At 41.2% G+C, this 23,626-nt stretch overlaps 1 protein-coding gene across 8 annotated transcripts in view; it reads left to right on the top strand.

Moving 5' to 3' along the window:
- The first annotated feature begins 2,958 nt into the window (after nt 1-2,958).
- Nucleotides 2,959-23,626, top strand: part of ERO1B (endoplasmic reticulum oxidoreductase 1 beta) — a 72,221-nt gene continuing 51,553 nt past the window's right edge. For 3 of the 8 annotated variants that reach the window (XM_070782302.1, XM_070782301.1, XM_070782300.1), the window contains exons 1-2: nt 2,959-3,270; nt 18,672-18,791. In XM_070782302.1, the coding sequence (XP_070638403.1) occupies nt 3,169-3,270; nt 18,672-18,791 (222 nt within the window). In that variant the 5' untranslated portion in view covers nt 2,959-3,168. The remainder of the gene's footprint in view (nt 3,271-18,671; nt 18,792-23,626) is intronic. The other 5 variants (XM_070782296.1, XM_070782297.1, XM_070782295.1 and 2 more) reach the window with 2 other exon arrangements.

Here is a 23,626-nt window from a genome sequence, read left to right as displayed (position 1 = left end):
AGCCACTGTTTCCACTGTCTCTCCATCTATTTGCCATGAAGTGATGGGACCAGATGTGATGATCTTAGATTTCTAAATGTTGAGCTTTAAGCCAATTTTTTCACTCTCCTCTTTCACTTTCATCAAGAGGCTCTTCAGTTCTTCTTCACTTTCGCTCCAGGTAATTAAGGTCATCTAATCCAGATGGTGTTAATAGATAAAATATTACAGAAAGTACAGAAGGCATTTGTTGTTATTGTTGGTGTTCAGTCACTAAGTCCTGTCTGACTCTTCGTGACAGAAGGCGTATTGTTGCTATTTCAGGGCTACCAGTGTCCTGAGGTGGTTTTTTTTTTTGGTGTTCTAAGCTCAGGATGTCTGGAATAATTTAATGAATGTGTGAATACATGCTGAGGTTAAAAAAAAAAAAGTATGTGCAAAGGGAGTACCTGAATAAATCCATGACTTCCTGAAAGGGACAGCTGTCAGTTTTGTCTGACCAGCATCTTTTTTCCCGTCCATTAATGACTGAAGGCAGTAACAGTCAATCTTCATCTGTGTTATCACCTTGTGCACATCCCACTTAGTACTGTGCAGTTATCAATCAAATAGCTTGCTCCCTCTCCCCAAGGTAAATTCCAGAAAAAATTTGAATTTTGATAGGCAGGACAAAGACTAAAATGACTGGAGTTGCTCAATCCAATGTCAGTGTCCTAGAAAAGACTCTACTTGGAGTCCCTGAATGCTATCCTGATGGACTTTCCTTTCCTGAGGTATGAGCAGCAAAATCTTCCTGCGTACTAAAAACTATTCCACACTTTTAAAATTTGCTGAACTTTAATGTTTTTTTTTTTTTAAGCTAGAGCTGATTTTTGTGGCTTACAACCAAAGGGAATTAGTGCATTCAGTTTACCTCTGTTACAACTTCCAAGCATATCAAGTAAAAATTATTTTTGCTTTTAAGCCAGGGATGAACTAGACATGTTTGGAGGCAGGAGAAAAAGGTGTTGAAGAAGAAAAGGACAGCAGGGCTGACTTCTGGGCATGTGACCTGTGTGTTAATGTTCTGCTGCTGTTGTCTTGAAATTCTTACTATTTTTTTGAGCCAGGACCTTGCATTTTCATTTTGCACTAGGCCCAGCCAATTATGAAAGTGCTTCATATGATATAAAGCACTATATGAAGGCTGATTAATGCCCCCCCTCAAAGATGCTCACACCCTAGTTCCCAGGTCCTGTTAAGTATGTTACCCTATGTGGCAAAAAGGACTTTGCAAATGTGATTATGTTAAGGATTTTGAGTTGGGAAGATTATTTGGACTATCTGGTGGGCCCAAAGTAATTGCAAGGGTCCTTTACAAGACAGAGGCACAGAATTAGAGTTAGAAAGAGAAAGCATGTGACAACAGAAGCAGAGGGAGTGAAATCTGACTGCGTGATGCGTGGTTATGAGCGAAGGAATGTAGGTGGCCTCTTTGTTGTTGCTCAGTCACTCAGTCGTGTCCGACTCCTTGAGACCTGTGGGCTTCAGCACGCCAGGCTTCCCTGTCCTTCACTGTTTCTCAGAGTTTGCTCACTCATGTCCATTGAGTCAATACCATCCAACCATCTCATCCTGTCTCCCCCTTCTCCTCCTGTCCTTAATCTTTTCCAGTATCAGAGTCTTTTCCAATGAGCTGGCTCTTCGAAAAAGGTGGCCAAAGATTGGAACTTCAGCTTCAGCATCAGTCCTTCCAATGAAAAGGCAAGGAAACATATTTTTCCCCTAGAGAAAGCCTCTAGAAAGAATGTAGCCCTGCTTATATTAATTGAACTCATCTCCATTACTGTAAGATGATAAATTTGTTGTAAGTCACTAAATCTGTGGTAATTTGTTATAAAAGTGACAGGAAACCTACACATTACAAGGTTACTATAAGGTCACGTTAAGGTGATGCCTTACTGCTGTTGCTGCAACGCTTCAGTCGTGTCCGGTGTCCGACTCTGTGCAACCCCAGAGACGGCAGCCCACCAGGCTCCCCCGTCCCTGGGATGCCTTACTAGTTTACCAGAAATCAAGACTATTAATAAAACGAATAGCAGCTATTTATTGAACATTTCTTTTGTTCTAGGACCATACTAAGCCCTTTATGTATGAAATCTTATGCAATCCTAGAACAATGTTTGAAGTGGGTATGCTTGTATTTACTTTAGAGACAGACAAACGGAGGTTCAGAGAGGTTAAGCAACTTGTCTAAAGTCACATAAGCAAATAGAATGTTTTAGAGGTGGGAGCTGAACCCAGTTATCACTCCCAGTTCAACCCCATTGCCAGACTTTATATAAACCTGGGTTTGTTCCCATCCTTTAACGTTCATTATGTTTGTATGGGTCAACACAGGAGTCAAAGCTTGACCAGGGAGTCAGAGCCTGACCAGCCAGAGGACGACATCCACATCTGGGGCGTGTAAGATGGAGGAGCCCAAGCCAACTCCACAAGTCTCAGATGGCTCATCTAAGCACAGGCGATAGATGGGAGGCTACAGAAAAGTGGATGAGCCAAAGAAAGCGCCAGACATTGAAAGTCGAAGAGCCCTTGTTTTTCGTTTGCCTAGATCGTGGGCGAATCCTGAAGCCTCGTGGCGGTGCGGGTGTCAGGGGACAACGACAGAGGGAGGGGCCCCCGCCGGGTTTCCAAGAGCAACTGCCAGGCGAGGGGGCGCGGCCGGCGGTCCGCGGGAAGGGCGGGCGTTCCTCTCCACCCGCCAGCACCGCCTCTTGTTTTGAAGGCCCGCGTGGTCTCGCGTCATTGGCCGCCGTGGAGCTCCGGGGAGGCGGGGCGGTCTCCGCGGCTGTAGCTCTCCAGTTACCCCCTCCGCCGGCCCCGCCTTCCGGCCGCCGGCGCCCACCGGGCCAACTGGACCACAACTCCCACAAGGCCTCGCGCTCGGAGGGGGGGGGCGTGGCCGGGCGCAGGGGAAGCCGGGGGCGGGGCCGCCTAGGGGATGAAGTGGGGGCGCTCGACTCGTCAACCTCACTCACAGCTGCCGGGCGGCTGGGAGAGCGTCCTCCGCCACTGGACTGGCGTGCAGACCTCTGACCCTGGAGTCTCTCGGCCGCCGGGAACCGTCCTCTTGGGTCGTCGCCCGGGCTGCCCGCCGTTTCCCGGCCCCGAGGGGCCCGGCCGGCCGCGGCGGGGGGAGAGGTCAGCATGAGCCCGGGGGTCCGGCGGGCCGGCGCAGGGCAGGGGGCGGCGGCCGCGGTGCAGCTTCTCGTCACCCTGAGCTTCCTCCCGAGCGTCGTCGAGGCCCAGGTAAGCCGGAGTGATGGCGGTGCGGGGACCCCCGGCCGAACGCCGGCGGTGGAGGCGGCGACCGGGCCGCGACTGAGGCGCGGGCGGGCAGGGGAGGGAACCCCGGGAGGTTTCTGACGAGCGGAAAAGCCGGGGGGCTGAAGCCCCGATCATCAAGTCCAGGAAACGCCTGCGAGCCGCTTGCGGTGTGAGGGGTGGCGATACGGGGTGATGGCAGGAAAAAGAGGAAGATGGTGACGGTCCCCTGAGGTGTTTTCGTTTTTATCTTTCCGATGTTTAAGCGGTTCCGAGTGTGGCGGGAGATGGGACGGGGATGAAAACCTCTGCGGCTGTTCTGGGATGAGAGCACGCAGAGAAAAGGGGAAGCCCTCCTCGCGGGGAACTCAGGGGATGGGTGGGGGGCAGGTGGGGAGTAGGTGACAGACCCAGCGGCCCTGCAGAAGCCAAGTCGATCGCGAGGGGGACAAGTCTGAACTTCCTTGACTTTTGGACTAGAGAGTCCCTCGCCTCTCTCAGGACCGTTGTATTTTTACCCAGCTTGTACTCCGTCTGCTGAGTGGCGTCGCCAGGTGAGCTCAAGTACCAGAGGGGGGCCCGTGTCTGACCTTGTGGCTCCCTCAGCAGTGAGTGATGGCCGATAAATTAGAGTTTGGGGGTTCTTTGTGAGGCGTAGCTTACAGAAGGGTTCTCAATACGCTGGTTCTCAATAGCTTCCCAGGGTCTTTTGCCTTAATAAAGGCTTCTTTTTTTATATACAGTAGAATTTGAATAGGCTTCTGCCAGGTGCTGTCTAGTCTGCACCTGCTGCAGAGTGGCAAAACTACTAAGAGCTAAAAAAAAACCAAAAAAACAAGAAAAGGTGTCTCATGTGGCCAGATGATGAGGGGAGACATGGTTTGAAGCAATTAGTGCTGATGGTTAAGTCAAATTGAAGGTAACTCTTGCCTGGAAAATCCCATGGGCAGAGCAGCCTGCTAGTTTGCAGTCCATGGGGTCGCTAAGAGTCGGACACGACTGAGCGACTTCCCTTTTCACTTTTCACTTTCATGCATTGGAGAAGGAAACGACAACCCACTCCAGTGTTCTTACCTGGAGAATCCCAGGGACGGGGGAGCCTGGTAGGCTGCCGTCTACGGGGTCGCACAGAGTCGGACATGACTGAAGCGACTTAGCAGCAGCAGCAGCAGCAGCAGCAGCAGCACATGCTAGTAAAGTAATGCTCAAAATTCTCCAAGCCAGGCTTCAGCAATACATGAACCGTGAACTTCCAGATGTTCGAGCTGGTTTTAGAAAAGGCAGAGGAACCAGAGATCAAATTGCCAACATCCGTTGGATCATCAAAAAAGCAAGAGAGTTCCAGAAAAACACTATTTCTGCTTCATTGACTATGCCAAAGCCTTTGACTGCGTGGATCACAATAAACTGTGGAAAATTCTGAAAGAGATGGGGATACCAGACCACCTGACCTGCCTCTTGAGAAACCTGTATGCAGGTCGGGAAGCAACAGTTAGAACCAGACACAGAACAATGGACTGGTTCCAGATAGGAAAAGGAGTTCGTCAAGGCTGTATATTGTCACCCTGCTTGTTTAACTTATATACAGAGTACATCATGAGAAACGCTGGGCTGGAAGAAGCACAAGCTGGAATCAAGACTGCCGGGAGAAATAGCAATAACCTCAGATATGCAGATGACACTACCCTTATGGCAGAAAGTGAAGAGGAACTAAAAAGCCTCTTCGTGAAAGTAAAAGAGGAGAGTGAAAAAAATTGGCTTAAAGCTCAACATTCAGAAAACTAAGATCATGGCATCTGGTCCCATAACTTCATGGGAACTAGATGGGAAACAGTGGAAACAGTGTCAGACTTTATTTTTGGGGGCTCCAAAATCACTGCAGATGGTGACTGCAACCATGAAATTAAAAGATGCTTACTCCTTGGAATGAAAGTTATGACCAACCTAGATAGCATATTCAAAAGCAGAGATATTATTTTGCCAACAAAGGTCCGTCTAGTCAAGGCTATGGTTTTTCCTGTGGTCATGTATGGATGTGAGAGTTGGACTGTGAAGAAAGCTGAGTGCCGAAGAATTGATGCTTTTGAACTGTGGTGTTGGAGGGAGATCCAACCAGTCCATTCTAAAGGAGCTCAGTCCTGGGTGTTCATTGGAAGGACTGATGCTAAAGCTGAAACTCCAATACTTTGGCCACCTGATGCGAAGAGTTGATTCATTGGAAAAGACCCTGATGCTGGGAGGCATTGGGGGCAGGAGGAGAAGGGGATGACAGAGGATGAGATGGCTAGATGGCATCACTGACTCGATGGACGTGAGTTTGAGTGAACTCCGGGAGTTGGTGATGGACAGGGAGGCCTAGCATGCTGCGATTCATGGGGTCGCAAAGAGTTGGACACGACTGAGCGACTGAACTGAACTGAACTGATGACGGTAACAGTGCAAACATGTTTTTCTGACTTTATTCAGACACTTTTTTTCATGACCCTAAGGTGTTCTGAACTCCAGAATGCCTGAATACTCAGTTTCTCTCCCTGTGTGAATATTTTCTAAATGAATAATAAAAGGGGAGGACTTTTAGTTTGGGAGGGTGGGATGTTAAAAATGCACATTCTCTGGACCCATTACCAACTGTTCTGATTTAATGGATCTGGATGTGATCCAGGAATCAGTATTTTAAACCAGGTTTGCAAGTAACTAATGTAGTTATCGTTTTAGCTATCTTACAACACCACTTGGAAACACTTGAAATAGATAGTGGCAATCTACCAGACTTATAAAAAGTATATTTTCTAAATTGTCTTTGATAAAGTTATTTTCTAGTTATTAGTGGGCTGTTTCTTTTTGAGTAGAGTTTACATTTAGATATTTTTCTAAAGTTTTTTTTTTCTCATTTTCTCTTTCTTTTTAGATAGTATATTTTAATTGTATACTTTCTCACCAATTTAGAAGCTTCATTTTAGGTTTCTGTCACAAATTAATGTGTATTAATGTTTTATAATTGCATATGTACTCTAAATGTTATTATATCCAAATCAATATATATGATTTAAATTTCATTATGTCCAAATGAATATATGTAGTTCAACAGTTAAGGATTTGTGCATATTCAAGGTAGCGTGTGCCAAAGAGTCCTCAAAATTGAATACATATGGTTTTTGTTTCCAGTGATACTTTCTCATATAGTGTTCAATCATACTTTAATCTGTAACATGTTTAAAAATACATTGTCTCATTTCATTTGACACATCTTTCACACAGTGAGGTAACTGACATTTAAAGAGCTTACATGATTAATACCACAGTTAAGTAAGTGAAGGAGAGTATCTTTCTGGTCTATACAGTTGCATCTCAGTATGCTTGCTTCTTTATGGTATAGAAATAAAGTAGAGGGAGACCCAGGAAAATAAAAAGGTGGAACTAAGCCAGTTCTTTCTCTTCTCTTTCATTCACTAACTTGGAAGAAAATCAGTAAAGAATAAAGGGAAGAATTAATTTTTTGAAGGATATTTCTGTTCACAAGTACGCATTTGTGCAACACATACCCCATGTTCTTGTAAATGAAATGCAAGTGTGCTTTGTATTGGGTTGGCCAAAAAGTTTATTTGAATGAACTTTTTGGCCAACCTTGAGTATGATAAAACACTAGAAACTTAAATTGTAGCGGATACAAATGAGGTAACAAGTTAATCTTCCTATAAAGAAGTAACTTCAGATTTTAAATTTTTTCTAAGTGCATTTCTGAGCTGGCAAGAAATCAAGGAATATATAAAGCCTCCTCCACCCTCCAAAATGGAAAGCCAGAACTTTGAGACTCAGTGCTGCTTCAGTGCCATTACCCTGACCACTTCCTCTGAACTCTGAAGACCTTGAGCTTCTGCTCTGACAACTGCATGGAGTGGCATAAACAAGAAATAAAACCCATGTCTGCCCAAATAGAGGGAAGTAAAAGGGGCCCTCACCATAAGCTTGGGCTCCAAAGAGCTACATCTTAAATATAAGGAGAAATGAAATCCACCACAAGTAAGGGGAGAATGAACAAACATGCTAGGGGAAGGCAGGGGGAAAACTGCCTTGAGAATTTCTATGAGCTGTCCTTATACAGGGCAAATTCATGCTACCTGTGAAGGGAAAATCTTCAAGTGGAAAATTTAATTTGTAGCAATCTCAGGTTGGTGTGCTCTGAGTTTACAGGTAAAAACAAATATCCATCCCCTCTGGAGGGCTTCTCTGGTGGCTCAGTGGTAAAGAATCTGCCTGCCGATACAGGAGATGTAGGAGACATGGGTTCATCCCTGGGACAGGAAGATCCCCTGGAGAAGGAAATGGCCACACTCCAATAGTCTGACTTGGGAAATTCCATGACCCAGGAACCTGGCGGTCTACAGTCCATGGGGTTGCAAAAGAGTCAGACATGACTTAGTGATTAAACTACCACCATTACCATCCCCTCTGGAGGAATTCATTGTCTACACAGGCCCTAAAGAATTTTTGAAGATGAAGTGTCAAGAAAAATAAGCTAATAGTCAAAAACCACAGAACACACAAAGGCAACGTGAATGCGATATTTAGAAATATAGATTATAGAAGTAGGTCTGTAATAAGTGTAGATTTTTTTCAAATAATCAGGTATTATTTAAAATCACCATGTTTAAATGGGGCTTCCCTGGTGTGTCAGACAGTAAAGAATCTGCCTGCAATGAGGGAGACCTGGGTTCAATCCCTAGGTCAGGAAGATCCCCTGGAGAAGGGAACAGCTATCCACTCAAGTATTTTTTCCTAGAGAATTCCATGGACAGAGGAGTCTGGTGGGCTTAAGTCTAGTTCAGTTCAGTCACTCAGTTGTGTCTGACTCTTTGCGACCCCATGGACTGCAGCACACCAGGCTTCCCTGTCCATCACCAACTTCCAGAGTGTGCTCACACTCACGTCCTTCGAATTGGTGATGCCATCCAACCTTCTCATCTTCTGTCGTCCCCTTCTCCTATTGCCTTCAATGTTTCCCAGCATCAGGGTCTTTTCCAATGAGTCAGTTCTTCGCATCAGGTGGCCAAAGTATTGGAGTTTCAGCTTCAGCATCAGTCCTTCCAATGAACATTCAGGACTGATTTCCTTTAAGATTGACTGGTTGGATCTCCTTGCAGCCCAAGGAACTCTCAAGGATCTTCTCCAACACCACAGTTGAATAGCATCAATTCTTCAGCACTCAGCTTTCTTTTATGGTCCAACTGTCACATCCGTACATGACTACTGGAAAAAACCATAGCTTTGACTAGATTTACTTTTGTCAGCAAAGTAATGTGTCTCTTTTTAATATGCTATCTACTTTGGTCATAGCTTTTCTTTGAAGGAGTAAGTGTCTTTTAATTTCATGGCTGCAGTCACCATCTGCAGTGATTTTGGAGCTCAGAAAAATAAAGTCTGTCCCTGTTTGCATTGGTTCTCCATCTATTTGCCATGAAGTGATGGGACCGGATGCCATGATCTTAGTTTTCTGAATGTTGAGTTTTAAGCCAACTTTTTCACTCTTCTCTTTCACTTTCAACAAGAGGTTCTTTAGTTCTTCTTCACTTTCTGTCATAAAGGTGGTGTCATCTGCATATCTGAAGTTATTGATATTTCTCCTGGCAGTCATAATTCCAGCTTGTGCTTCATCCAGCCCAGCATTCCATGGGGTCACAAAGAGTCAGACTAACTAACTATCTAACTCAGGAGTGAGCAACTAACACTTTCACATGTTTAAATATAAAGACTTAAAAGTATGAAAAAGAACAAGAAATTTTAAAGAATGGCCCCAAAGTTCAAAACATAATGAAATAGAAGTTTTAGAAATCAAATTAACAACTTGATGGATGAAGTGGTTGATTATATCCAGCAGAAAAAAATGATTATTGAATTGAAAAACCATTTTATGTCCTTTTTTTCCTTTAATCTCCCAATACCTTCTTTTGATCTTAACTCTTAGCTTTATATTTTACTAAATTGGAATAATCAGAATAATCCACATCTGTCCACCTACTAGTCTCTGACCCACATATTTTGACTTCTGTAGATTATCATAAACTGTTAGTACTCTTATCAGAGACCAATCCCTCCACTTGCATTTTGGTCCCATTCCTTCTTTCCAGTTCAAGGACATGGCTCCAGCAAATTTTCCTTTTCTCTTCTGGTTCATTGATTTTTTTTTTTTCCCCTTCTCTAATGGACTGTTGTTGTTGCTAAGTCATGTCTTGACTCTTTTTGTGATCCCATGGGCTATATAGCCCACCAGGCTCCTCTGTTCATGGGATTTCTCAGGCAAGAATACTGGAGTGGATTGACATTTCCTTTTCCAGGGGATCTTCCCAATTCAGTTATCAAACCTGAGTCTCCTGTATTGGCAGGCGGATTCTTTACCACTGAGCCTGTTACTGTCATCATAAAACATGCTGTTAATTCTACGATTTTAAAGTTCTCTCTTGACCCACTCATCTCTTATGACTCTGCTTAGTTTTTCTCTTTTCTATAGAGAAACCCCTCAAAAGAGTTATCTTTATCTTTCCTATTCTGATCATTTAGCCCATTTCAGTCTGACTTTTGCCTCTACTACTTCTCCAAAATGGCTCTTGTCAAAATCACTAATGTCTTTCTTGCTGCTAAAGTGATTTTTTTGCTAAACCTAAGATTTAAAAACTATTTTGCAGACTTTTTTCATAGCTCATCACTCACTGTCTTTGACATACTTTTGTTTTTTCTTTTTTTTTTTTTACTTCCAAGATAGTATATTTTTCTGATTTCTTTCCTTTCTGCAGGCCAGTCTTTATTAGAATCCCTTGCTTGTTCCTAATTGTTTGAACCTCAAGGTTCAAATCTTACACTCTCTCTTCTCTCCACCTTGGCCATCTTTTAGTCTCTTGGCTTTAAATACCTGGAATTCAGGAGACCCGGGTTCAATCCCTGGGTTGGGAAGACCCCTGGAGAAGGAAATGGCAACCCACTCCAGTACTCTTGCCTGGAGAGTCCCATGGAGGTTGGTGGGCTACAGTCCATGGGGTTGCAAAGAGTCGGACAGGACTTCACTTTCACTTTCACTTTCTTATGGTATTTAGTATCTATATCTCAGAATCTCTAGTCTAGGATTCTCAGCTCTAGATCCATATATCTAACTACTTTTTCAGTGTTTCCACTTAGATATTAATAGGTATCACAAATTTGATGTATTAAGAACTAAATTCCTGACTTTATCCCCCTCAAATCTGTTCTTCTCACTGTCTCCTCCCCCTTAAACATATGCTATAGCCACACTGACCTCCTTGCTATCCCTCAAAGATGGCAAATATCCTCTTGCTTTGAGTCCCTTGGACCTGCAGTTTCCTCTACATAGCTAACACACTTCTCATGTATTCATATGGTTCGCTCGCTCACTTTCTTAGGTTTCTGCTTAAGTGTCATGTTACCTGCCGTGTTCACTTACCTAAATTGTCACCTTCCATGATCATACAATATAAAAGAGAAACCCTTCATCCTCACCTTGTACTACTCCATATTCCTTTCAGTTCAGTTCAGTTCAGTCACTCAGTCGTGTCCGACTCTTTGCGACCCCATGAATCGCAGCACGCCAGGCTTCCCTGTCCATTACCAATTCCCGGAGTTCACTCAGACTCACGTCCATCGAGTCAGTGATGCCATTCAGCCATCTCATCCTCTGTCGTCCCCTTCTCCTCCCACCCCCAATCCCTCCCAGCATCAGAGTCTTTTCCATTGGGTCAACTCTTCGCATGAGGTGACCAAAGTACTAGGGTTTCAGCTTTAGTATTCCTTCCAAAGAAATCCCAGGGCTGATCTCCTTCAGAATGGACTAGTTGGATCTCCTTGCGGTCCAAGGAACTCTCAAGAGTCTTCTCCAACACCACAGTTCAAAAGCATCAATTCTTCGGCGCTCAGCTTTCTTCACAGTCCAACTCTCGCATCCATACATGACCACAGGAAAAACCATAGCCTTGACTAGATGGACCTTTGTTGGCAAAGTAATGTCTCTGCTTTTCAATATGCTATCTAGGTTGTTCATAACTTTCCTTCCAAGGAGTAAGCGTCTTTTAATTTCATGGCTGCAGTCACCATCTGCAGTGATTTTGGAGCCCCCAAAAAATAAAGTCTGACACTGTTTCCATTGTTTCCCCATCTGTTTCCCATGAAGTCATGGAACCAGATGCCATGATCTTAGTTTTCTGATGTTGAGCTTTAAGCCAACTTTTTCACTCTCCACTTTCACTTTCATCAAGAGGCTTTTCAGTTCCTCTCCACTTTCTGCCATAAGGGTGGTGTCATCTGCATATCTGAGGTTATTGATATTTCTCCCAGCAATCTTGATTCCAGCTTGTGCTTCTTCCAGCCCAGCATTTCTCATTATGTACTCTGCGTAGAAGTTAAATAAGCAGGGTGACAGTATACAGCCTTGACATACTCCTTTTCCTATTTGGAACCAGTCTGTTGTTCCATGTCCAGTTCTAACTGTTGCTTCCTGACCTGCATATAGGTTTCTCAAGCCTCTGCTTTAAAATTTTTCAGTGGTTTCCTGTGTAACTCAATGTGGTATAATACAAAAACATGCTTGCTGTTTGTCCCCTGTTGTTGGCACAGCGTTCCTAAAACCTTGGAATTTACTGAGAAATAGGAATGCTCCTTTCAGTCATACCTGAGTTTATGCTGTTGAGGTGACTTAGGTGGGAACCTCTAGAGAGCTTAAGGATGATGATCCTGGTCCAAAAAGGCCAAGTGCTTAGAGGATTAGAACTTCTGTCCCTTCCCACTGACCTCTAGGTTTGGGAGAGGGGTAAAGTAGCTTGAGCTCTGTAAAAACTCTTAAGAGAGTTTTTGATGGGTTTTGATGAGCTCCTAGATTGGTGAACACATAGACTTTCTGGGAGGGTAGCTCAGAGGCATGGAAGTTCTGCACGTGCACCCCCAATACCTGTCCTGTGCATTTCCTCTTTTTGTCTGTTTTTGAGTTGGACCCTTTGCAGTAAACATAAGTAAAGTGTTTTCCTGAGTTCTGTAAGTCATTCTAGCAAATTATCAAACCTGAGAAGGAAGTTGTGGGAACCCCTGTTTATAGCCAGTCAGTACAGGTGATCCAGGGCTTGGACCGGTGTCTGAAGTGGGAGCAGTCCTGTGTGACTGAACCCTTAATCTGTGGGTTCTGCTCCAATTCCAGATAATATTAGAATTGAATTGGGCACCCAGTTGATGCTGGAGAGTTGGAGAGTTGGCTGGTGTGAGAAAACATTTGACTCAGAAAAGCCAATATTTTAATAATAGGCCCCTAATTCTCCTTTTGTTATTGTTTAGTTGCTAAGTTGTGTCCGACTCTTTGCAACTCCATGGACTTCCCAACACAGATATTGAACCTGTGTCTCCTGCTGGGAAGGTGAATTCTTTACCAAGGAGCCACCTGGGAAGACCCAGTTCTCCTTTTCCCTGCTAGATAATCTTCCTTGTTGTTTCCTGTTGTTCTGGGGCGGCATTGGGCCTTACTGCATCAGGGCCTTTGCATTTAGTATTCTCAGTGCCTGGAATTCTTTTCACCCTCCCCCTTCAAAAAAAAAAGCTTGATTTGCTCCTTCCCCACTTTAACTTTGGCTGAAACTTCAGTGAGACCTTTCGTACCTATCTCTCTTTAAAAATGAGCAGTCCCAGTTTTGTAACACCTGTCTCAATTTTCTAGTTTTCCTTCATATTGCTTTATTATCATCTAACAGACTCTATACTTTGCTCATGCATTTTTTTTCTCTCCTATGAAAATGTTAACACCTGAAGGGAAGAGATTTTTGTCTTTTTTTTCTTTTCTTTCTTCTAAGGACATTGCAGGGCTTATGTTAGGGCCTCAATAAATATGTTGGATAAATGAATAAATGAATGGAAAAAAGTGCAAATAAATTATTCAGAATGAAGCTCAGAAAGGTAACAGAATAGTAAATGTTATAGAGAGCTTAAGATACATGAAGAATAAAATAAGACGGTCTAGTATGGTGCGTTCCAGAGGTTAAAATAGAATAGGGAAAAAGCAATATTGATTACTACATTGAAAAAGACAACCCAGTAGAAAAATGAACAAAAGATATGAACAGAAATTTTACACAAGCAGAAAGACAAGTGTTTTATAAAACATTAGAACTTTGTACCTAATGGCACCCCACTCCAGTACTCCTGCCTGGAAAATCCCATGGACGAAGGAGCCTGGTAGGCTCCAGTCCATGGGGTCGCTAAGAGTCGGGCATGACTGAGTGACTTCACTTTCACTTTTCACTTTCATGCATTGGAAAAGGAAATGGCAACCCACTCCGGTGTTCTTGCCTGGAGAATCCCAGGGACAGAGGAGCCTAGCGGGCTGCCGTCTATGGGGTCGCACAGAGTTGGACACGACTGAAGCGACTTAGCAGCAGCAGCAGCAGCAGTGCAAAAAAAAAAAAAAAAAAAATCAAATATCCTTTACAGTTTGTTCTCTGTATTCATGAACTTGGATTTGTTGTCGTTTTCTGTTCAGACTATACATGAAAGTGAGATCATACGGTTTTTATCTTTCTCTGAGTTATTTCACTTAGCACAGTGTCCTCAAGTTCCATCCATGTGGCAAATGGCCAGTTTTTTGTTTTTTTTTCCATTACTAGGTGTATTGTGTATATATCCCACATCTTCTTTGTTCATCCTTCAGTTGATTCTTAGGTCACTTCCATAGTTGGTTATTGTAAATAATACTGCAGTGAACATGGGGCTACATGTATCTTTAAGTTAGTGTATTTGTTTTCTTCAGGTGAATACCAAAAAGTGAAATTGCTGGATTTTGTGGTAGTTCTATTTTAAAGTTTTTCTGTAACCTCCATACTCTTCTCCATAGTGGATGCACCAGTTTACAGTCCAGCAACAGTGCACAAAGGTTTTCTTTTCTCTACATCCTCACCAACACCTGTTACTCTGGTCTTTTTGATAATAACCATTCTAACAGGTGTGACATGATATCTCATTATAGTTTTGATTTTCATTTCCTTGATGTTGGTGATATTGAGCACCTTTTTGTGTACTTGGTGGCCATTCATATGTCTTCTTTGGAAAAATATTTAGATCTTTAAATAAAAATATTTTCCTGTTTAAAAATACTTTTATTTATTCATTTATTTTTGGCTTTGCTGGGTCTTCATTGCTGCTCAGGCTTTTCTCTAGTTGCAGTGCCTGGGCTTCTCATCACAGTGACTTTTCTTGTTGAAGGGCATGGGCCCTAGGGTTTTCGGTTTCGTTCCGTAGTTGTGGTGCACGGGCCTCGTTGCTCCTTGGCATGTGGGATCTTCCCGGAGTGGGGTTGAACCAGTGCCTCCTGCATTGGTAGGTGGATTCTTTACCACTGAGTCACCAGGGAAGCCTCCTCTGCTCATTTTTTAATCAGATTGTTTTTTTGCTATTGAGTTGTGTGAGTTCTTTATATATTTTGGATATTAACCCCTTATTAGATATGATTTGCAAATATTTTCTTCAATTCCATAGGTTGTCTTCATTTTGTTAGTGGTTTTGCTTTGCTTTACAGAAGCTTTTTAGTTTGACATAGTCCTACTTGTTTATTTTTACTTTTGTTACCTTTTAATTATGATATCAAATCCAAAAAGTCATCACCAAGACTGATGTCAAGGAGCTTAAAATCTGTATTTTCTTCCAGTAGTTTTATGGTATCAGGTCTTATTATGTTCAAGTCTTTGATCCATTTGAGTTCATTTCAAATGTGTATGCTGTAAGGTAGTGGTACAATTTCATTCTTTTGCATGTGGCTGTCTGTTTGGTTTCCTCAACATTGTTTGTTGAAAAGACTGTCCTCTCCCCATTATATATTCTTGGCTCTGTTGTCATATATTAATTGACCATATAGTCATGGGCTTCTTTCTGGGCTTTTTATTCTGTTTTGTTCTTCTGTGTATGTTTTTCTGCCAGTATCATACTGTTTTGATGACTATAGGTTTGTAATCTAGTTTGAAATTGGGGCACATGATGCCTCCATCTTTGTTCTTTTTCATGATTGCTTTGATTATTCTAGGTCTTTTATGGTTCCATACAAATCTTTAGGACTGTTCTATTCTGTAAAAATGATGTTGGAATTTTGACAGGGATGTATTGAGTCTTTATCCTGCTTAGAGTACTAAGGACATTTTAACAATATTTTTCTAATCCATGAGAATGGAATAGCCTTCCATTTATTCAATATTTTCCATCAATATATTATGGTTTATATGCATTTCACCACTTGGTTTATTTTTTCCCTAGGTATTATCTTATTCTTTTTGATGTAATTGATTGTAAATGAATTATTTCTTAATTTCTTTGATAGTCTGTTATTAGTGTATGGAAACACTGTACACTATTTTCAAATATTGATTTTGTGTCCTAGAACTTGCTGAATTTATTAGTTCTGTTTCAGTGAATGAAGTCTTTAGGATTTTCTGTATATATCATCTGCAAATAGAATTTTCTTCTTCCTTTCTACTCTGGATGCCTTTTTTTCCTTTTTCGTATCTAATTTCTATTTTTAAAAACTTGGTTATACACAAAGTTTTTGTTTAGTAGTTTAGTAGTCCTTGCTGCTGCTGCTAAGTCACTCCAGTCGTGTCCGACTCTGTGTGACCCCATAGACGGCAGCCCACCAGGCTCCCCCGTCCCTGGGATTCTCCAGGCAAGAACAATGGAGTGGGTTGCCATTTCCTTCTCCAATGCATGAAAGTGAAAAGTGAAAGTGAGGTTGCTCAGTCATGTCCGACTCTTCAAGACCCCATGGACTGCAGCCTACCAGGCTCTTCCATCCATGGGATTTTCCAGGCAAGAGTACTGGAGTGGGGTGCCATTGCCTTCTCCGTAGTAGTCCTTAAGAGTTAGAAATAAGTACATGGTAATTTTGTATACCTTACTCCAACCCCTACCACAAATAATATGTTTGTAAATGCTGCAGTTTACTAACTAAAAGTCAACAATTTAAGAAAAATTTGTAAGAATGAGCACTCACTCATTCTTACTGGGTAAAGTATTTTTAAAGCCTAAAAAGCTTTTTGGTGTGTATTTTGTTTCCTTTTTTCCCCTATTATTATTTAGGGGCCTAGAGTGTGAATGGGACACATTTACAAACTCCCAGGGAAAAAGCATAAGACAGAAACAACTAGAAAATTTCCATTTTTAAAATCATTGTTTGCATATATTATGCCTGTGGATCACATGAATAACTTTTAACAGGCTGAATTCCATTTTTGTTTTTAAATTTTAGTTTTAATTGCAATAATTGTTTGTTCCATGAAATCGTGAGAGTTCAGTTCAGTCACTCAGTTGTGTCCGACTCTTTGCAACCCCATGAATCACAGCACGCCAGGCCTCCCTGTCCATCACCAACTCCCGGAGTTCACTCAGACTCACGTCCATCGAGTCAGTGATGCCATTCAGCCATCTCATCCTCTGTCGTCCCCTTCTCCTCTTGCCCTCAATCCCTCCCAGCATCAGAGTCTTTTCCAATGAGTCAACTCTTTGCACGAGGTGGCCAAAGTACTGGAGTTTCAGCTTTAGCATCATTCCTTCCAAAGAACACCCAAGGCTGATCTCCTTCAGAATGGACTGGTTGGATCTCCTTGCAGTCCAAGGGACTCTCAAGAGTCTTCTCCAACACCACAATTCAAAAGCATCAATTCTTTGGCGCTCAGCTTTCTTCACAGTCCAACTCTCACATCCATACATGACCACTGGAAAAACCATAGCCTTGACTAGATGGACCTTTCTTGACAAAGTAATGTCTCTTCTTTTGAATATGCTATCTAGGTTGGTCATAACTTTCCTTCCAAGGAGTAAGTGTCTTTTAATTTCATGGCTGCAATCACCATCTGCAGTGATTTTGGAGCCCCCAAAAATAAAGTCTGACACTGTTTCCACTGTTTCCCCATCTATTTGCCATGAAGTGATGGGACCGGATGCCATGATCTTAGTTTTCTGAATGAAATAATACATAAAAATGTCATTTACCTTTTATCCAGTTTTTCCCTGGTGGTAACATTTTGTAAGAGCTTCCCAGGTGGCACAGTGGTAAAGAATCTGCCTGCTGATGCAAGAGATGCAAGATATGTGGGTTTGATCCCTGCGTCAGGAAGATCCCCTGGAGTAGAAAATGGCACCCTACTCTAGTATTCTTGCCTAGGAAATCCCAAGATGAAATCACCAGAGGAGCCTGGTGGGCTATAATCCATGGGGTCACAAAAAGTCAGACATGACTGAGCACATACACACATTTTGTAAGCATATAGTGTAATATTATAAATAGAGCACTGACAATTGATGTAATCATGTATGTTCATTTCACTTGTTTCATTTGTGTATCTGTGGATTAGTTCTATACATTTATATCACATGGTATGAGTTTGTATGTCCACCACTGCAGTCAGGATACTGAAAAATGTCATCACTGAAAGAATCCTTTCTGTCCCTTTATAGCCACACCTACCTCCTTGCTTCCCCACTCCAACTCCCATCCCCTACTCCAGTCCCTAAGCACTGGCAACCAGTAGTCTGTTTTCCATTTCTAAACTTTGTTATTTCAAAAATGTTATATAAATGAAATCTTGTAGTATCTCATCTTTTGGGTTTGACTTTTTTTTTACTTAGCATAATTCCATAAAGATTCATCCTAGTTGTGCATGTTAATGAGTACCATTTTTAAATTTAGCCGCAGAATGTTTTGTGGAATTTTTCGACTGTGAATTCACTTTGTAAATATCAATTTCTCCTTTTTGATTACCTTGAGTAGTTGATAAGATAATTTAATTTAAAATACAGTAGAGTTGGGACTAAGTTTTATGTCTACTTTGGAAAAAATTATTTTAACCTTGCTAAGCCTTAATTTCCTTTTATGTAAAGTGAGAAGAATAGTGCCATTTCATAAGGTATTTAAAGGGCAAATGTGTTAACATATGTAGTGCTCTTAGCATCATGTCTGTCGTGAAAGGGTTCCATAAATGAGAGTCTAAAAGAAAGGTAGAGTTGCTGCAGCAATATTATTACAGCCTGTGATTTCTAGGTTAATCTTGGAAGTAGTTGCCTTCGTATTCCAGTGACTGTTTGGATTCTGTGTATGTTTAGACAAGGGTGAGAGTATTCAATACCTTTCTTTTTGACCACTGAACAAGAATGTTTATTTCTTTAGAATGGGTATATATAATCCTTCTGTTGCTTTTTATTTAACTGACCATTGTAAAAATTGACAGCTTTAAATGTTATGTATCTTAATCAGCAAATACTGGCTAAGTTGAGGGCATAATTTATCTTATTACATAATAGTACAGATTTGCTAAGGTTGGAACATTAATTTACATCTTTTCTATTATATATGTATTTTTTTCCCCTAGGTCACCGGAGTCTTGGATGACTGCTTGTGTGACATAGATAGCATCGATAACTTCAACACCTTCAAAATCTTCCCCAAAATAAAAAAGCTGCAAGAACGAGACTATTTTCGTTATTACAAGGTATGGTATAACTTTTGATTCCATCGGTACTGAAGATTTTTCTATAGCTGTCTATAGATGTGACTTTTATAACTCTTTGGAAAATCCTTTTCTGTTCTTCTCAGCACTCTGTGTATATCCTTTATCACTGGACTGTATTAACTCTTGTAGTGAAAGCCTGCTAGTCTTTTTGAACATTACGAATCTGAACTCCCTTCCTATGTTTGGGGAATTTCTCATTGGTCAGTTTGGGTTTCATACGCAAGACTCATTCCTCTATAGACGTTGAAAATACCTGGGACCTATTTTGTCAGCCTCCCTTGTGAGTTAGGTTTTGTCATCTAGACACACTTACCCAGGCTTTAAGTTGTGCGGTTGGCAGTGCTGTGTGCTATCAGTGTGAGGTACAAAGTCCCAACAAATGTATTTGTTGGGTAGCTCACTGGAGGAGTGATAGAGCAGCCTGAGGACATAAGCAGAACAGCACTGCAGTAAGACTGCAGCACTGGTTCTTAAGTCTGATAGCCCACTCTAGACCTTCACAGAATAGCCAGTGGTAGTTTAAAGGCAGTGGCAATAACACAGATTCAAAGAACAATGGTTTAAAAGCCGCTGTTATACATTTTTGCCTCTACTCTTGCTCTCAGTATTCAATTGGTTTATAATTTCTTTGATTTTCATTTTTAGTTTATTTTTAAAATTGAGCATGATTTTTTTAATCCTTTTTCTGTATAGGTTATCTTAGTCTTTTAAATAGCTTTGAGGGTTAAAGAATATACTATCTGTGAAGTTTTAAGTTGTATAGAAGGATACCAAAGTAGAGACCTAAAGATTTGGGAACCCATCCCCTTTTCCCATCAGCACCAAGAATATACAAAAAAGTGGATATATTTCCTCAATACAAAACCCTTTAGAGATGCAGATCCCATAAACTTATTTCAAAAAGAAATGTATGCCTAAGCAAACTATTCTAATATTTTAGACATTTTTCATACAAATCACACAGGTTAAAATACCTTCTTCTAATTCCTAGTCCTAAATTTATGTCTGTCTGCATTTATAACTGCTTTCTCTTGCTTCCTTTCTGTTACTAGGCTTACCCATATGAAATTGTTGCTTTTAGAAGTTGGAAAGTTTGACTATTGCCTATTTTGTATGGTTCAGTCTAATACAGTGAAGGAAGTGTTCCTTCTATCAAAGATCATCCCTTCACAGAATGGCCAGATCACACCTCCATTCACAGTGTCGTGGCCTCATTCTTCCACTCCTCCCTTTTTGAAATTGTTTTTTCTGTTTCTGTATCCTCACCCATCTGGTCAATAATAAGCACTCAAATATTCGAATACATGGATGAATATCTCATTTAATCGTTTGTTACACTGAAATCCTATTAGGTCAACATCATCCACATTTTCCAAAAAAGAAACAATGGTTTACGTATCCTAAGGTAGGGTACTTTTGTTGGCTTACAAACAAAACAGAAGTTTTATTGAGAAATGTGAGGCAGCTCACAAAATTGAAAGATAAGCTAAAGAAGCATATTTCAGGTGAGACAGAGATTATAGCAGGGATTAATGGCCATTCTCTTTGTGATACCAAAATTTTGAATTAAATTAACCATTTCCCCATATTTTTATATTATACAAGAGTCAGATTTCTGGGAGGAAAGGTCTAAATTGGTCTTGGTAGGGTTATGTAGCCCTACCCCTTGACCAAAAGACAATTTGGTTAGTAGTTCTATTTGTATTTGCATATTTGCAAATTGTTTCTCAAAGGAAAATTAGGGGATGTTACAGAAGGAAGAAAAATGAAACTCAAATAGGCAGAAATAACAGTGTGCTTGCTAGCCAACATACAGTTCATCCTTATGCATGTGATTTAAAAAATGTTCCAACCAACATATTGAAATTACTCTAAATGTAACCACAATGTATTCATACCCTCTCCCAGAGGAGAGTAATGTAATGATCTAGTTAATCAGTTAGTTTCAAGTCTAAGATGTTTGGGTGCTATCTACTCTTCGAAGATCATGCCATCTGGTCCCATCACTTCATGGGAAATAGGTGGGGAAACAGTGGAAACAGTGTCAGACTTTATTTTTTTGGGCTTCAAAATCACTGCAGATGGTGACTGCAGCCATGAAATTAAAAGACGCTTACTCCTTGGAAGGAAAGTTATGACCAACCTAGATAGCATATTCAAAAGCAGAGACATTACTTTGCCAACAAAGGTCCATCTAGTCAAGGCTATGGTTTTTCCAGTGGTCATGTATGGATGTGAGAGTTGGACTGTGAAAAAGGCTGAGTGCTGAAGAATTGATGCTTTTGAACTGTGGTGTTGGAGAAGACTCTTGAGAGTCCCTTGGACTGCAAGGAGATCCAACCAGTCCATTCTGAAGGAGATCAGCCCTGGGATTTCTTTGGAGGGAATGATGCTGAAGCTGAAACTCCAGTACTTTGGCCACCTCATGCGAAGCGTTGACTCTTGGAAAAGACTCTGATGTTGAGAGGGATTGGGGGCAGGAGGAGAAGGGGACGACAGAGGATGAGATGGCTGAATAGCATCACTGACTCGATGGACGTGAGTCTGAGTGAACTCCGGGAGTTGGTGATGGACAGGGAGGCCTGGCGTGCTGTGATTCATGGAGTTGCAAAGAGTCGGACATGACTGAGTAACTGAACTGACTCTTCGAATTCTGTCAACGTATGAATTAAAAACAAAAAACAAAAACAGGAAAGCTAAGAGAAGAGGTTAATTTTAAACACACATATATAGTTTTGATTCATCTAGCAAGGAAATACAAGTAGAAAAAAGAGCCTAACCTCTGAGAGCTGATCAGTTGGCTGCTGTAGCTGGTATTTATATTTTCTGTCTTCTACTATCCATTCCATTCTTTTATTTACCAAATATTTATCAAATTAATTTGTAGCAGAGTGTATTCTAGGTGCTGTGGATACAATAGTGAATAAAACAAAACCTCCAAACTTATGTAACTTTTTATTGTGATTAGAAAGACAAACCTTGAACAAGTAAAAAATAAAATATAATTTCCTGTGAAAATGTAAATGTTATGGAGAAAAATAAAGCAAAGTAAGAGAAGTAATAGAGGTGGGGAAGGTAGATAGCCCTGTTTTACAGAAGGTGGTCAGGAAAGGAAGACATTTTTGGCTGCACCATTTGAGCAAAGACCTACCTAAGGTGAAAGAGTAAACCATGACAAGATCTGGAGAAAGAACATTTTGGGGAAGGGGAGTAGAACTACAGGTATAGAGGCACAGGGTGTTTGAAAACCAGTATAGCTGGACAAAAGTGAATGAGAGGGAAAATAGGAGAGGTAGTTAGGGGCCTGATTTATTTATTTATTTTAATTAATTAATTTTACTTTACAATATTGTACTGGTTTTGCCATACATTGACTTGAATCTGCCACGAGTGTACATGTGTTCCCCATCCCGAACCCTGCTCCCACCTCCCTCCCCATCCCATTCCTCTGGGTCATCCTGTGCACCAGCCCCAAGCACCCTGTATCATGCATCAAACCTGGACTGGCAATTCGTTTCACATATGTTATTTACATGCATATGTTATTTACATGCATATGTTATTTTACATGTTTCTCCCATATCATCCCGCCCTCGCCCTCTCTCACAGAGTCCAAAAGACTATTCAATATATCTGTGTCTCTTTTGCTGTCTCACATACAGGGTTATTGTTACCTTCTTTCTAAATTCCATATATATGCGTTAGTATACTCTATTGGTGTTTTTCTTTCTGGATTACTTCACTCTGTATAATAGGCTGCAGTTTCATCCACCTCATTAGAACGGATTCAAATGTTTTCTTTTTAACGGCTGAGTAATATTCCATTGTGTATATGTACCACAGCTTTCTTATCTATCCATCTGCTGATGGACATCTAGGTTGCTTCCATGTCCTGGCTGTTATAAACAGTGCTGCGATGAACATTGGGGCACATGTGTCTCTTTCAATTCTGGTTTCCTCAGTGTGTATGCCCAGCAGTGGGATTGCTGGATCATATGGCAGTTCTACTTCCAGTTTTTTAAGGAATCTCCACACTGTTCTCCATAGTGGCTGTACTAGTTTGCATTCCCACCAACAGTGTAAGAGGGTTGCCTTTTCTCCACACCCTCTCCAGCATTTATTGCTTGTAGACCTTTGGATCACAGCCATTCTGACTGGAGTGAAATGATACCTCATTGTGGTTTTGATTTGCATTTCTCTGATAATGAGTGATGTTGAGCATCTTTTCATGTGTTTGTTAGCCATCTGTATGTCTTCTTTGGAGAAATGTCTGTTTAATTCTTTGGCCCACTTTTTGAGTGGGTCTTTTATTTTTCTGGAATTAAGCTACAGGAGTTGCTTGTATATTTTTGAGATTAATTCTTTGTCCATTGCTTCATTTGCTATTATTTTCTCCCATTCTGAAGGCTGTCTTTTCACCTTTCTTATAGTTTCCTTTGTTGTGCAGAAGCTTTTAATTTTAATTAGGTCCCATTTGTTTATTTTTGCTTTTATTTCCAATATTCTGGGAGGTGGGTCATAGAGGATCCTGCTGTGGTTTATGTCGGAGAGTGTTTTGCCTATGTTTTCCTCTAGGAGTTTTATAGTTTCTAGTCTTATGTTTAGATCTTTAATCCATTGTGAGTTTATTTTTGTGTATGGTGTTAGAAAGTGTTCTAGTTTCATTCTTTTACAAGTGGTTGACCAGTTTTCCCAGCACCACTTGTTAAAGAGATTGTCTTTTCTCCATTGTATATTCTTGCCTCCTTTGTCAAAGAAAAGGTGTCCATAGGTGTGTGATTTATCTCTGGGCTTTCTATTTTGTTCCATTGATC

Source organism: Bos indicus, chromosome 28, assembly GCF_029378745.1.
Source record: "Bos indicus isolate NIAB-ARS_2022 breed Sahiwal x Tharparkar chromosome 28, NIAB-ARS_B.indTharparkar_mat_pri_1.0, whole genome shotgun sequence".
NCBI lineage: Eukaryota > Metazoa > Chordata > Mammalia > Artiodactyla > Bovidae > Bos > Bos indicus.
The sequence above is the reverse complement of the archived record's forward strand: the minus strand, read 5'-3'. Positions and strand labels throughout refer to the sequence as shown.